This window comes from Sceloporus occidentalis, unplaced genomic scaffold (genome assembly GCF_023333645.1).
Source record: "Sceloporus occidentalis isolate IW3139 unplaced genomic scaffold, rSceOcc1.0.p SCAF_122, whole genome shotgun sequence".
NCBI classification, from domain to species: domain Eukaryota; kingdom Metazoa; phylum Chordata; class Lepidosauria; order Squamata; family Phrynosomatidae; genus Sceloporus; species Sceloporus occidentalis.
In genome coordinates, this window is record NW_028317102.1 from 2,098,325 (window position 1) to 2,110,745 (window position 12,421).

The 12,421-nt window shown below is 42.1% G+C and overlaps 1 protein-coding gene across 1 annotated transcript in view; it reads right to left on the bottom strand.

Moving 5' to 3' along the window:
- The window catches only part of LOC149282149 (metalloendopeptidase OMA1, mitochondrial-like), a 31,848-nt gene that overhangs the window by 9,469 nt on the left and 9,958 nt on the right, over window positions 1-12,421 (bottom strand). Inside the window, exons 7-8 of the mRNA XM_089498588.1 lie at window positions 11,183-11,332; window positions 4,003-4,149 (exon numbers count right to left, since the gene is read on the bottom strand). Coding sequence (XP_089354714.1) covers window positions 4,003-4,149; window positions 11,183-11,332 — 297 coding nt within the window. The remainder of the gene's footprint in view (window positions 1-4,002; window positions 4,150-11,182; window positions 11,333-12,421) is intronic.

Below are 12,421 nucleotides of genomic sequence, written 5' to 3' on the forward strand. Positions count from 1 at the left end.
CAGTCCCATAATGCCTAGGTTCCAGCATTTACTGGATGGATGTGTAAGTGCTGGAACCTAGGCATGATGGGACTGTGATTGCTGTTAGCAATCACACTCCTATCATGCCAAGTCAGCCAGTACATGCTGAAACCTAGCTAGCTGCCCCCCTTGTGTAGTGATACTGCCAGCAGTATGGGGTCTGCACATAACTTACAGCCACCCTGTACCAGCATGTACTGGCTGACTTGGCATGATAGGAGTGTGATTGCTAACAGCAATCACAGCGAGCACAGTCCCATCATGCCTAGGTACCAGCATTTACTGGTTGCCTAGGCTAACAGCAATCACACTCCTATCATGCCAAGTCATATTGCTAATTTTGTCCAATTGCGTGTTACCTACTTTTATTAAACATGTGAGTTTTTATTATTATTTTTAAAGGTGGGGGTCATTTTCGGTTTTGGCTAAGTGAACCCTGAATGTTTTGGTCCAGAATTTTCATTTTAGTTCATCCCTAGAATAAATCTAGGGAATCCTGAATTTGTAGTCGCAAAACTTTCAAGGCCCAGAAATCAGTGAGAGGAAGAGTAAAGGTTTTGTGTCATTTTACTTTATTTTAATCTGCATATTTTATTAAAGGCCATATTTTTTGTCACAGTGAAAAATGAGTGCGGCCCGCGCACGTATACAATTCTGATGAAGTGGCCCACTGCAGAAAAAACTTGGACACCCCTGGATTATGCCCTTTGTACATGCGCCCCTTTTTCTTTGATTATGATTCAATATGTAAATTGAATTTGTTGAATTAGTTGAAAAAAAATTGTTGGGTAAAAATCATGTTTTTTTGGGGGGGGTGAGGGGGTGGGTGGGTGGGGGGGCCCTTAACAGATTCTCGCACCCGGGCCCTGAGGCGTCTAGTTACGCCCCTGAGAGTGAGAGTGTATGTGTAAGTGTGTGTTAGCATGAATGTGTGTTAGGGAGTATGTTAGCATGAGTATGTAAAGGTGCGTTAGCTATGTGTGTTAGTGTGTGTGTGTGCTAGTGCACATGTGAGTTACTGGTGGGGCAAAGGGCCAAAGAAGCAACTTGGCTTTACCTGGGGAGCTGGTGTGCCTAAACGCTGCTCCCGCAATCTGGAGATAGAGCCCTGGAGAAGCAGGGTTTCACCTGTAGAGTTCCCAACTCCCAACTCTGCACCCCTTATTATTGAGGATCTAGCCAGAAGGCCAAAAGGGGCAGGTGTCAGGAGCTTCTAAAGCCCAAGAGGTCCATCTATTCTCCTACCACCAGTAGAAAAGGTAGGAAAACATAACAGGACGAACGTCTTCATCTACTCTAAATTCTAAGGAGCGGATAGTTTGAAATATGCTTAACGAGGAACAGTTACCTTTCTGATTTATTCCAAATACTAATTCATATACCTCTACCTGAGTTATTCTTCAAATATTTCCCAGCATTAATATAAAAATTCCCCTTATTATATGGGCCCAGGGGAAATAATAAATAAAATAAGCCATGGATGATTTTCAGCACCTAGTTATGAACCAGTTATACCAGTCTTGGATGAAACAAGTTTCTGTTCACCACTCCAGAGCACTATAGTAGTGAATAGTAGTGAATAGCGCCATAAGCTTTTATATACATTCACTGCTAGAAGCTCAATAGTTGGGTGCAGAAGATGAATGTCCAAATCTCCTACTGAAGGCATATAACTGAAGAAGGCAGGCACGTCGACTCCATCCCACCACTGAGAACATTTATCAGACATGGGGAACTACCAGCATCACGATCATACAATCTAATGCTTTTTTTTAAATTTTATTATTGTTTATTATCAACATGGTCAGCAGCGTAACTAAAATGTAGGAAATTATTCTTCTCCCAGCAGAACCTGCTTGTCTTGGGCTTTGGTCCGGACAATGACTAGAAAGGAGAATTTGGAATGGTTGGATGGAATTTTGATCGCATCTCCGTACAGCCCATCCGCTTCGATTTGTGTTTCCGGACAAAAGGATCTGAACAGAACTACTGGAGCTTAACAGATAACCGTCCACACGATCTACAAAATATAATTGCAGCCGAGATCCTCTGCTTTTTAAAGGAAAGTCGTAGGAACGTAACGGGGACGGCCCTGCCATTTAACGGTTAGATGCCCTAAGCTCAAATACAAGGCATATCACAGAAAGGACCTAAACTAATTGTGATAACTCCGTGTTACAATGAAACAGCTAAGCCCATCGAATTTAAGTTACATTGTGATTGCTAAATTACATGGAAAAAGTACAAACACTTTATATATATAAACAGCCAAATATAACCAAATTGGTTATAATTTAACCCCTTAAGGAGAATGGGTTGTCCTTAAACCCATTAGAAGCAATGCATTGTGAGCCTGTACATGTACGGGCTTTGTCATGAAGGGGTTAATAATCCAATTCAATCAGTTATTTGAAAAATAATTATTTTGGAGCTGTAGGTTTTTAAACATTAAATAAATTGTAATTCTTTATAATTTAGATGTTGGATGTCTTTTGTGATACTGGCCCTTTAAGGGACCATTTGTCCCCCTGAGTTAAGAATAAACTAATTACGGTCGTTAAGGGGTCTGTAATGTACTTTATTATTCCAGATGAAAATAAAATAAACAGCTGGTGAATATTCATTACAGAATTTTTTTTTTTTTTTTTTGCATATTTGCATAATGTTTTCTTGATCAAAAATACTTTCACTAGCGGTGGATATGCTAATTATAAATGGAGGCCAGGGATTGATGACAGGCGTCTGGGTTTTACAATAATCCATAATGATTTTGGATCAGATTCTGATCTTTAATGAGTCACATTGGGATTACCCCTAGGCTTTGATTATCCAGAGCTTGATTACAGGATTTCTATTTGCCTCTCTTTAAAGGGAAACAGACACCGTTTTTTTTTTATTTCTGGGATTATCTTGAAAATATATTTGTTTAAAATTGTGCACTTTTTTTTTTTTACAAAAAAAACCTAGTTTTTGCACAATATTTTTTTATATAGATGCATATTAGCCGTTATCATATTGCCTGTGAGAAACAATAGAATGGCTCAGTCTTAATCACCTGTGGGACAGTCTGACTAATGAAAGTCTATGGAGGAACGGACTTCATTAGCATTGCCGTAAAGCATCAGCTCAGTGTGGTGTTTGATCCGGGAAAGTCACCCAAAATATCACATGACTGACAACAACGGCGGCTCCAGGTCTGCAGAGAAAGGGCGTTTATTGGAGCAAAATGAGATAAAACCCCGTTTTTGTTGATGCTAAAAATATTAAATATTAAATGAATTCTACCTTTTCAGACCCATTCATCCTTTTTTTTTGCAATTTTTTTTTATAATTTCTACTTTTTTTTTTTTTAACTTGGACATTGTCTGTCACTTGTGCACAGAAAACTTTTCCCTGCATGCACTCGGGCTTTAATCGGATTGGCTACTCAGTTTGTATACTTGTAATTACTTGATATGTGCTTTATCACCTGAACAGAAATCCAGGGCATTGGTGAGGGGCAGCTGAGAGTCCTAAAGACCCCCCAACCTGATCCCTTCCAAATCAGATACAGGAGTTTGAAATGAACTACCGAAAAACCTTAAAAATGGCTATAAAAAAGTGTTACTAGAAAACAGACATTTTATGTAAAATTCTTTTATATAAATTAGTTTGTTTTTCCCGTTACAGATCGAAATTGTTTTCATAATCAGCATTATTTGTGAAAGTTACACAATTACCACTGTCCAAAAAAAAAAAAAAAAAAGTCTTACCATTTTGAGATTATTAAACTAAATCTTAAATTGAAAATAATAGAAAGAAAACCATAATATTTCCCCGAGGAGAGCCGAGAACGTGGTAACCCCGCCGAGGTCTAGAAGACACTTTGAAGCGAAACGTTACATGTTGTCGCACTTTTTCGCGATCAATTTAGTTTTCGAAGTGTTGCGTAATCCACTAAATGGCTTTGACTGCGGGAGGCAGCGGGACTCGCTCGCTCACTCCGATGGGCACGAGCTCTCCTTTTAGCGCCTTCGACTCCCTCGTCTCAGAGGATTGTAGGAGACGATTCACGCTCAGGCTGAAAATTAATCTCGGGTCAGGAAGAGGTAGAGGAGGACAGTTGCACATTTCCCTTAGTTTCAGAGCCTGGAAAACAGAAACACGAAGAGCTTAATATACAATATTACTTTATTTAGTGAATATATATATATATATATATATATATATATATATAGTTAAAGCGAAGCGGTATATATAACCCGAGCAATTGCTCTAGCAAAATGATTGCACTTAGTAGATGCAGCCCTAGGATTTAAAGGGCAGCCGTCACGTGTCAGATTAGAGCACATTTTGTACATTTAGTGATCCATTATCAAATTACGGATTTTTGTATTTTCCAGTTTTATATGGGTTTTATATGCAAATTTCCCTTCCTTTCCCATGATCCCTCGGTGACAACAGCAATGGAATCCTATTGGCAGCCCAAGTTGTAACCCGCGTCCTGGGTTTGTTTTAGCGCTACCGATTTTACGCAGCTCTGTAAAGTGATTACTGCAAATATGTTAGGGTGGAGAATCGATTTAAAATGTGATGTAATGGCCCCAAAACAGCACAAAATAAAATAAAAAAAAAAACACAAATATTTTTATATTAACATATGACAATCTCATACGTCCCTCTTGAAAGCCCCCAACGAAAAAGGAATAAGGCGCGACTGTCCGATATTCTTAACCCTAAGCAGTCCACGTTGGCTTTTCTTACTTGTTTAAATGTAAAAATAATACATGATGGCAGCTGTCGTCTGATCTGATTGGTCCCTTTAAGTTTTCGTGGTGCCCCCAATTCTGAAAAAGTCCCCCATATGCTTGTACCCTCCATTCATCTCTTGCCACCAGTAAGCTCAGTAGGCATTCCGGGGGAGGGTCTAGCAAGCCCCACCCCCGCCAAGCAACCAATCTTTGGCAGGGAACACTGTACTACAGAGGAATCATTTGACTGCAGCTTCTCCTTAATGTATTTCCTTTTTTTTCTTTGCAGGTTTAACAAATACATATCAAAGTACTTACAAAACCCCCTTCCAACCCAGACACACTTCTTCCCCTGTGATATATAAGATATAATATCACTTACACATCATATTAATATGTATTATTTACAGACATGTCATATATATATATATATACACACAATGTCAAAAAATAGAGTATTGCAGAGTATGCGGTGATACCTTTTTTATTGGACTAACATAATACCGTATTTGCTCGATTATAAGACGACCCTGATTATAAGACGACCCCCCAAAATCTGAATATTAACTTAGGAAAAAAAGAAAAAGCCTGAATATAAGACGACCCTAAAGGAAAAAAGTTTTACCAGTAAATGTTAATTCATGTAAACTATTTTTTTAAATAAAAGCTATGATTGAGAAAAATATTTTTTTTGTTTTTATTTCCTTGTATTTTCCAACCTGTCCCCCAGTTACGCACATCTGCCCCCAGGCTTGCCACACCAATATGGCACTGTGGCCCATGATATGCCTTTTAACCCTCTATATGCCACTGTGCCCCATGGTATGCCTTTTGACCCCCTATGTGCCACTCTGCCTCCAGAAATGCCTTATACCCCTATATCCCATTCTGGCATTTAGGGGGTTAAAATGCATATTATGGGGCAGAGTGGCATATAGGGAGGTATAAGGCATTCCAGGAGGCAGTGGCATTAAGGGAGTTAAAAGGCATTGTATAGAGCACTCTATAAGGCATTTCAGGAGGCAGAGTGCTCTATTAAATGCCCCCTTAACGCCACTCTGCTTCCTGAAATGCCTTATAACTCCCTATATGCCACTCTGCCCCATAATATGCCTTTTAACCCCCTAAGTGCCAGAGTGGCATATAGGGGTATAAGGCATTCCAGAAATGCCCTATGTCCCCCATTTAACACACACACGCACACACACTTACCGGTGCTTCCAAATTCCTGCTGTATTGCCGGGGCAGCGGGTTGACGTCTCCTTCCGCTGCAGCCGGAAGGAGGTGGAGTTGGCAGCGGGGGGTTGTCTGCGTCCGTCGCGGATACCTTTCCCGGCTGTCAGAGATCAGAGTTCCGGCACCTGTGCGGGGAACTCTGATTTCTGACAGTCGGGGAAGGTATCCGCGACGGACGCAGACAACCCCCGCTGCTAGCCACACCTCCTTCCGGCTGCAGCGGACGTTGTCTACGCGGATCGCGTAGACGTCAACCCGCTGCCCCGGCAATACAGCAGGAAGCACCGGTAAGTAAGTGTGGGGGGGGGGAGACAGGAGGATCCAGGTCCCCTGCAGCGGTGCGGGGGATCTGGATCTTAGTCTCATAATCAGACCTCTATTTGAGGTCTGATTAGAAGACGACCCCGATTAGAAGACGAGGGGTATTTTTCAGAGCATTTGCTCTGAAAAAAACCTCGTCTTATAATCGAGCAAATACGGTATTAAAAAGACAAGCTTTCGAGAGTTATCCTCCCTTCATCAGGTCTGAAGCAATACTAATCAACATGATAGAGGTTACAACTTAAAACAAGTGATGGTAGGTGACACACAGTATACATGATACAATGCTCTGCATGTGACAAAGGAGGCTACATTGGAGAAACGGGGCTTAAGCTGCACCTTAGAATGAACCTGCACCGAAGCTCCATCAAAAACCATGAGGAAGAAAAATATCGCACCCCGGTAGGACATCATTTCACACAGAATAATCACTCCATCCAAAACCTAAAAATTAAAGCACTCAAAGGAAATTTCAGAGACTCTCAGGAAAGAAAAACATTTGAGATGAAAATGATTACACATTTTAACACCATAAAAGAGGGACTTAATGTGGATTCTGGCTTCCTTACACACTACCAGAACTTCATATGAACTTCATCGAGTCCTCCAATAACTAATTGCTGTTATCTTTGATGTTTTACTGTGGTTATTGGTTTCCCTAAGTTTATTTGTTCTGTCCCTGGGTTATCTCTCTACCTCTCTGCATTTCTCACCTCCAGCCCTATTATTTACGACACCCCACTCAACCCCCCCCCTTCTCTTATACCATCACTTGTTTTAAGTTGTAACCTCTATCATGTTGATTAGTATTGCTTTGGACCTGATGAAGGGAGGATAACTCCCGAAAGCTTGTCTTTTTAATATTATGTTAGTCGAATAAAAAAGGTATCACCGCATACTCTGCAATACTCTATTTTTTGACATCGTGTCTACTGGACTGATACGGCTTCACCCTTTTACATTACTATGGATGATATATAGATATATATATATATTTATATTTTTTTTCAGCTCCAGAGAGATCATAATCTAATTTTGACAGTATCCGTAAAATGTATACATCACAAACAATATCAAAATTTTATATAATTAGACTAAATTTAACTTGATGGAAACGTCCCCCCCCCCCCCCCCACGTGACCAGCCGGATTGTGAACATTCTGTTTCCGTGGGGCTAAAATAATAAACCACCTCTTAATTAACACCTTTAGCGCTCGTTAAAAGGTCATTAATGATATTTGGGACTTTCCCGAGGAGCTGTCGCTTTTTGACAGATCGTCCTGTTCGGTTTTATCGCGGAGAGACGTCGCATCGAACCAACGGAACATTCAAGGACGTTCGTGCTTCGTCCGACTAGAAAGATTTTCCAGATCATTTGCCTTTCAGCCCTGGCATGGCGGATGCGGCTGTCAGAGTAACTCTCGCGCGTCAGACGCTTAAACTATTAAAAGGGAAGAGGACGCTGCGAACGGGAAAAGAAACACTGCCAACCGGACCTGCGACTCGCAGAGCTTCAAACCCCAAGTAGACCTCAAATAAACAATGCGGCGGATACAGGGCTGGGGGGCTTATACTCCATGGAATATATATTGTATTTTCTGGAGCACAAGACAAGCGCAACAATTCCAAATGGCCAACCCAGTTCTTGTTGTTTCTATACACATTATTGGGGCTTTTAGGGCTGTAGAACCCTGCGATACCCCTCATACCCAGCAAACATTCCCAGCTCAGAGGAAAGAGGGGCATCAGCAGAGGAAAGAGGGGCATCAGCAGAGGAAAGAGGGGCATCCGGGGAGGAGAAGGGGGTATAGGGATCAAGGTACAGAAGATGGACAAGTTTCTCGGAAAAAAGACATAGCGGAGAAGTACACTAAAGCTTCAGCACCAGTCACGGTAGTTGCCCTTGAGGCACCAGTATCATACCGTGTTGTCATACTGACGTTATCATTATTAAATCCCTAATAGGTTCCCCATCCTGTCCATAACATCCCCATGCAGATCATTACAAACATATTTGATCACTTATAGATTGACACATTTGGTAAAGACGATACATTTATCGGCTAACGGTCTCTTCTTCTGGCATATAGATGGTCCAGAGAGGCTGCATTCTATAATTCTTCATGTTAGCCGATAAAAGTAGCACCTTTGCAAAAGTTAATCTAAAAAAAACAAAAACACAAAAGAAAAGAAAAAAAATAAAATAAAAAGCAGTTAAAAAACAGGATTCTCCCCGCAATCTCCTCTCTCTCCCCTGCGCTTGGAGATCAGATCACGCTATTCACATCTTCTGCTCGGGAAGAAAGCGGCTTTTGATAACGTCGATTCGCAACTATTTTGGGAAGCATCTTGTTGCCAAGAGACGGGTCTATGTTTAAATAATACCACGGCAACGGGAGCAACACAGATCTTTGCGAGAAAACAATCTTCCAAACTATTTTCCAACATATTACAAAAAACGCACATTTTTTTTTATTTTTTTTTTTTATAATGTCAGCCCTGACTAACTTGCAATATATACTGTTATACACGACTGTTCAAAAGTTTGGGGTCACTGAGCTGTTTTCATGGAAAACAAGAAAATGTCTTGCTGTAATATAATTGCAAAAGGGTTTCTAACCATCAATTAGCCTTTTAAACTTAAACTCGGATCAGCGAAACACAACGTGCCATTGGAACAGAGTGATGGGAGTGATAAAGGGCCATTGGAACACAGAGTGATGGGAGTGATAAAGGGCCGTTGGAACCCAGAAGTGATGAGAGTGATAAAGGGCCATTGGAACACAGGAGTGATGGGAGTGATAAAGGGCCACTGGAACACAGGAGTGATGGGAGTGATAAAGGGCCACTGGAACACAGGAGTGATGGGAGTGATAAAAGGCCATTGGAACACAGGAGTGATGGGAGTGATAAAGGGCCATTGGAACACAGGAGTGATGGGAGTGATAAAAGGCCATTGGAACACAGGAGTGATGGGAGTGATAAAGGGCTTCTTTACACCTATGAGATTCCATTAAAAATCAGCTGTTTCCAGCTACAATAGTCATTTACAGCATTAACCCCGTCTGCTCTGGATTTCGGATCCATTTCATATTATTTTAATGGACAAAATTTGCTTTTCTTTTAAAAATTGCACATTCTATATGAACTAGTCCTTCACTCGCACCTTTGTATAGAGGAAGCAAGTGTCTAGAACTAAGTGTTTACCAGCTTGCTAGCAGATGTCCGTGAGCGAGTCACTCCGAACCGCACAGCGCAGAAAGTGCACTTTTCCACAACGCAATACAGGCCACCTGGTGCAGTGGGTCGCTGGCCGGCGCCCTATACTCACACCATCTGATGGTCCAGCGGCAGACGAGATGGCCCCAAGAGAAAAAACATCTTAACCCCCCCCGTATATATATACATGTTTGCGATCCCCCACCTTCCGCCTTTTTTTGGCTCAAATAAGGTCGAAATCTTTGTGGACTACAAATCCCATGATCCTCTGCCAGCCTGAAGATTGAGGTGTTCCTCATCTCTGAGCCGTTGAATGATAGGCAGGTGCATTTACAAGATTAAATGTTTTTTCCCCACAGGGTCGTTTGGGGGAAATACGGTAAATCAAAGCATTCTTTCGGACTTTGAAGCTTCATCTTTTTAAATGGGAAAAAAAAGTTAAAACCTCAAAACCGGTTAATTGGAGGATGATGGACTTGATGAGCTTCCAGAACGCAGTCATTGAAGACCTTCCGATGTCTTCTCCAGGCGATTGCTCAGATTTACCCCCAACCCCTTTCTTTTTCTGTCCCGACGACGTTATTCTTCCGCTGCACCTTCCGGAATTCTGATACAAGCGTATCATTCTTCTGGATGTTCGCCCGTCCACGGACCATTAAGTATATTTAAAGGCAGACTTACCGCGTTCAGTATTTTTTTTTTTTTTATTTTTTTTTTAACATTAAAAGAGTCGTCTTAACAGCTCCTGACGGGATTTTGGTCCAAACCCTTGTAATTTAACCCCAAAGCGTGGAGAATTCCTGCATATTTAAGATCACAAAGTAAAAGCGGCGCGACAGTCTGCAGCCATAGAGATTACCGGAATCCGCCAGCGTCTTCTGTCTGCGGGATTTACACGCTCAGACACATGAGAAGCGCAGACTTAATAAGACCAATTGAAGTGAATCCAATTCTATCTGTATTCGCAGCATTATTCGGCTCATGCGCGAGGAACTTTCCGGAATAATATTCTCGTGTATTTTCTCTTGAAGGGAAACTAAGAACACGTTATTGGACTCCTTGGTAGGTAGGAACTCATCATAAAAGCTTCATCATCTCTCTGACAAAGTGGAGCGTTCTTCATCTGAACAGGAGACCTCTGAGGTATGTGCAACTACATATATAAAAAGGTATCACCATTGACTAAGCAACCCATTATCTCTTGGGCTAACAGCCTTCTATCTCATGAATAGAATACATGATTTAATGGATAGCAAAAAAAAAAAACAACACAACATAGCGAATCGACAGGTAGAGTGTCAGCTCACAAGATTAGGGCCCTCTTCTCTTTCTCCTCTTTTCTTGGGGGCCGATTTGCCGGCGGATTTTAGGTTTCTAAGAAATCCGGCTCAGTTTCTATGGCAACAAAATGAGGGTGAGTGACAGGCCCCTCGGCCAAGTCGGCTGTGCCGCGGATCTGAGGTCTGAATAAAAGACGACTTTTTCTTGTCTTATAGATCGGTGAATCCGGCACGAGGAATGCGGTTTGTGACGTAGGGTTATCCAGCAAAGCAGGTGGAACAGAAGCTTTAATATCGTCATAGTAATTCTGAATGATCAGTCCGCTGAGCGAAGGGTCCATGTACTGGCGGCAGGAGTAAGAGAGGGGCACTCACCTCCGGTATGAGCCGGTCGAGGTGGTCGGCGCGGTTTTCGTGGGATGGGTGGGTGGAAAGCCACTCCGGGGTCCGCGGCTGCCCTCCCAGGGTCTCCGAAAGCTCCATTTGTTTCCAGAAGACCGAGCTGGATCTCACGTCGATGCAGGCCTGCGAGTCACAAGCAACACGTCAGCGAAACCGGGAACTCATAACGCCACAATGTATCACCGTATACATTCTATAGGGTATTCTATGGGGCAGTCTAAGGGGCATTCTATAGGGTATTAATGTCTATCACATCCCTGAATCAAAGCACTCGGCCCTTGAACTTCAAATCACGGCGGCTAATGTCCGATGCCAAGACTTTCAGACCTAAATAATCTACTACTCACCCCGACTCATTATCATACCGCCTGTGGGGAACAATAGAATGGCTCAGTCTTAATCACCCAGCTGGACACCATGACTAATAAAAGTCTATGGAGGAACGGACTTTATTAGCATTGCCATAAAGCATCAGCTCAGTGTGGTGTTTAAGCCGTGAAAATCACCCAAAATATCACATGACTGACAGCAACGGCGGCTCCAGGTCTGCAGATAAAGGGAGTTTATTGGAACAAAATGAGATAAAACCCAGTTTTTGTTGATGCTAAAAATATTAAATGAATTCTACAATTTCAGACCCATTCATCCTTTTTTTGCAATTTTTTATTTTTTTTTATAATTTCTACTTTTTTAACTTGGACATTGTGTGTCACTTGTGCACAGAGAAAGGGAGTTTATTGGGACAAAGTGAGGTGACTGTATACAGCGCTGGGGGTCAATCCTGGGGGGGTTTTATTACTGCATACAGTGCTGGGGGGGGTTATTATTGTATACAGCACTGGGGTTTATGCTCGAGGAGAGAGATATTTCCATCGGACTTCCCCTTTACATGGAGTGTTGAGGTATCCATCATTCTAATGTTTCTGGGAATCCACCTGCTCTGCACCGTGTATTTCTAATAACACCTCATTTACCTGCGGGGGGGGGGGAGGGGGGGGAGTCAAATCAACTTTTCCCGCGCTGAGATGAAAAGGTAAAAGTTATTGCGTATTGATACCAACTTACGACTGCAAAGACAGAAATACACACAAAGTGCTGCACAAAGTGTCATTTCCATTCCGGTTTCCTGGATACATTTTACACCCAGAAACGCAGAACGTGCCGGCAGATCGGCCCCATTCGGCCCCCGTCTAGTCTGTGAGTTTCTCCGGC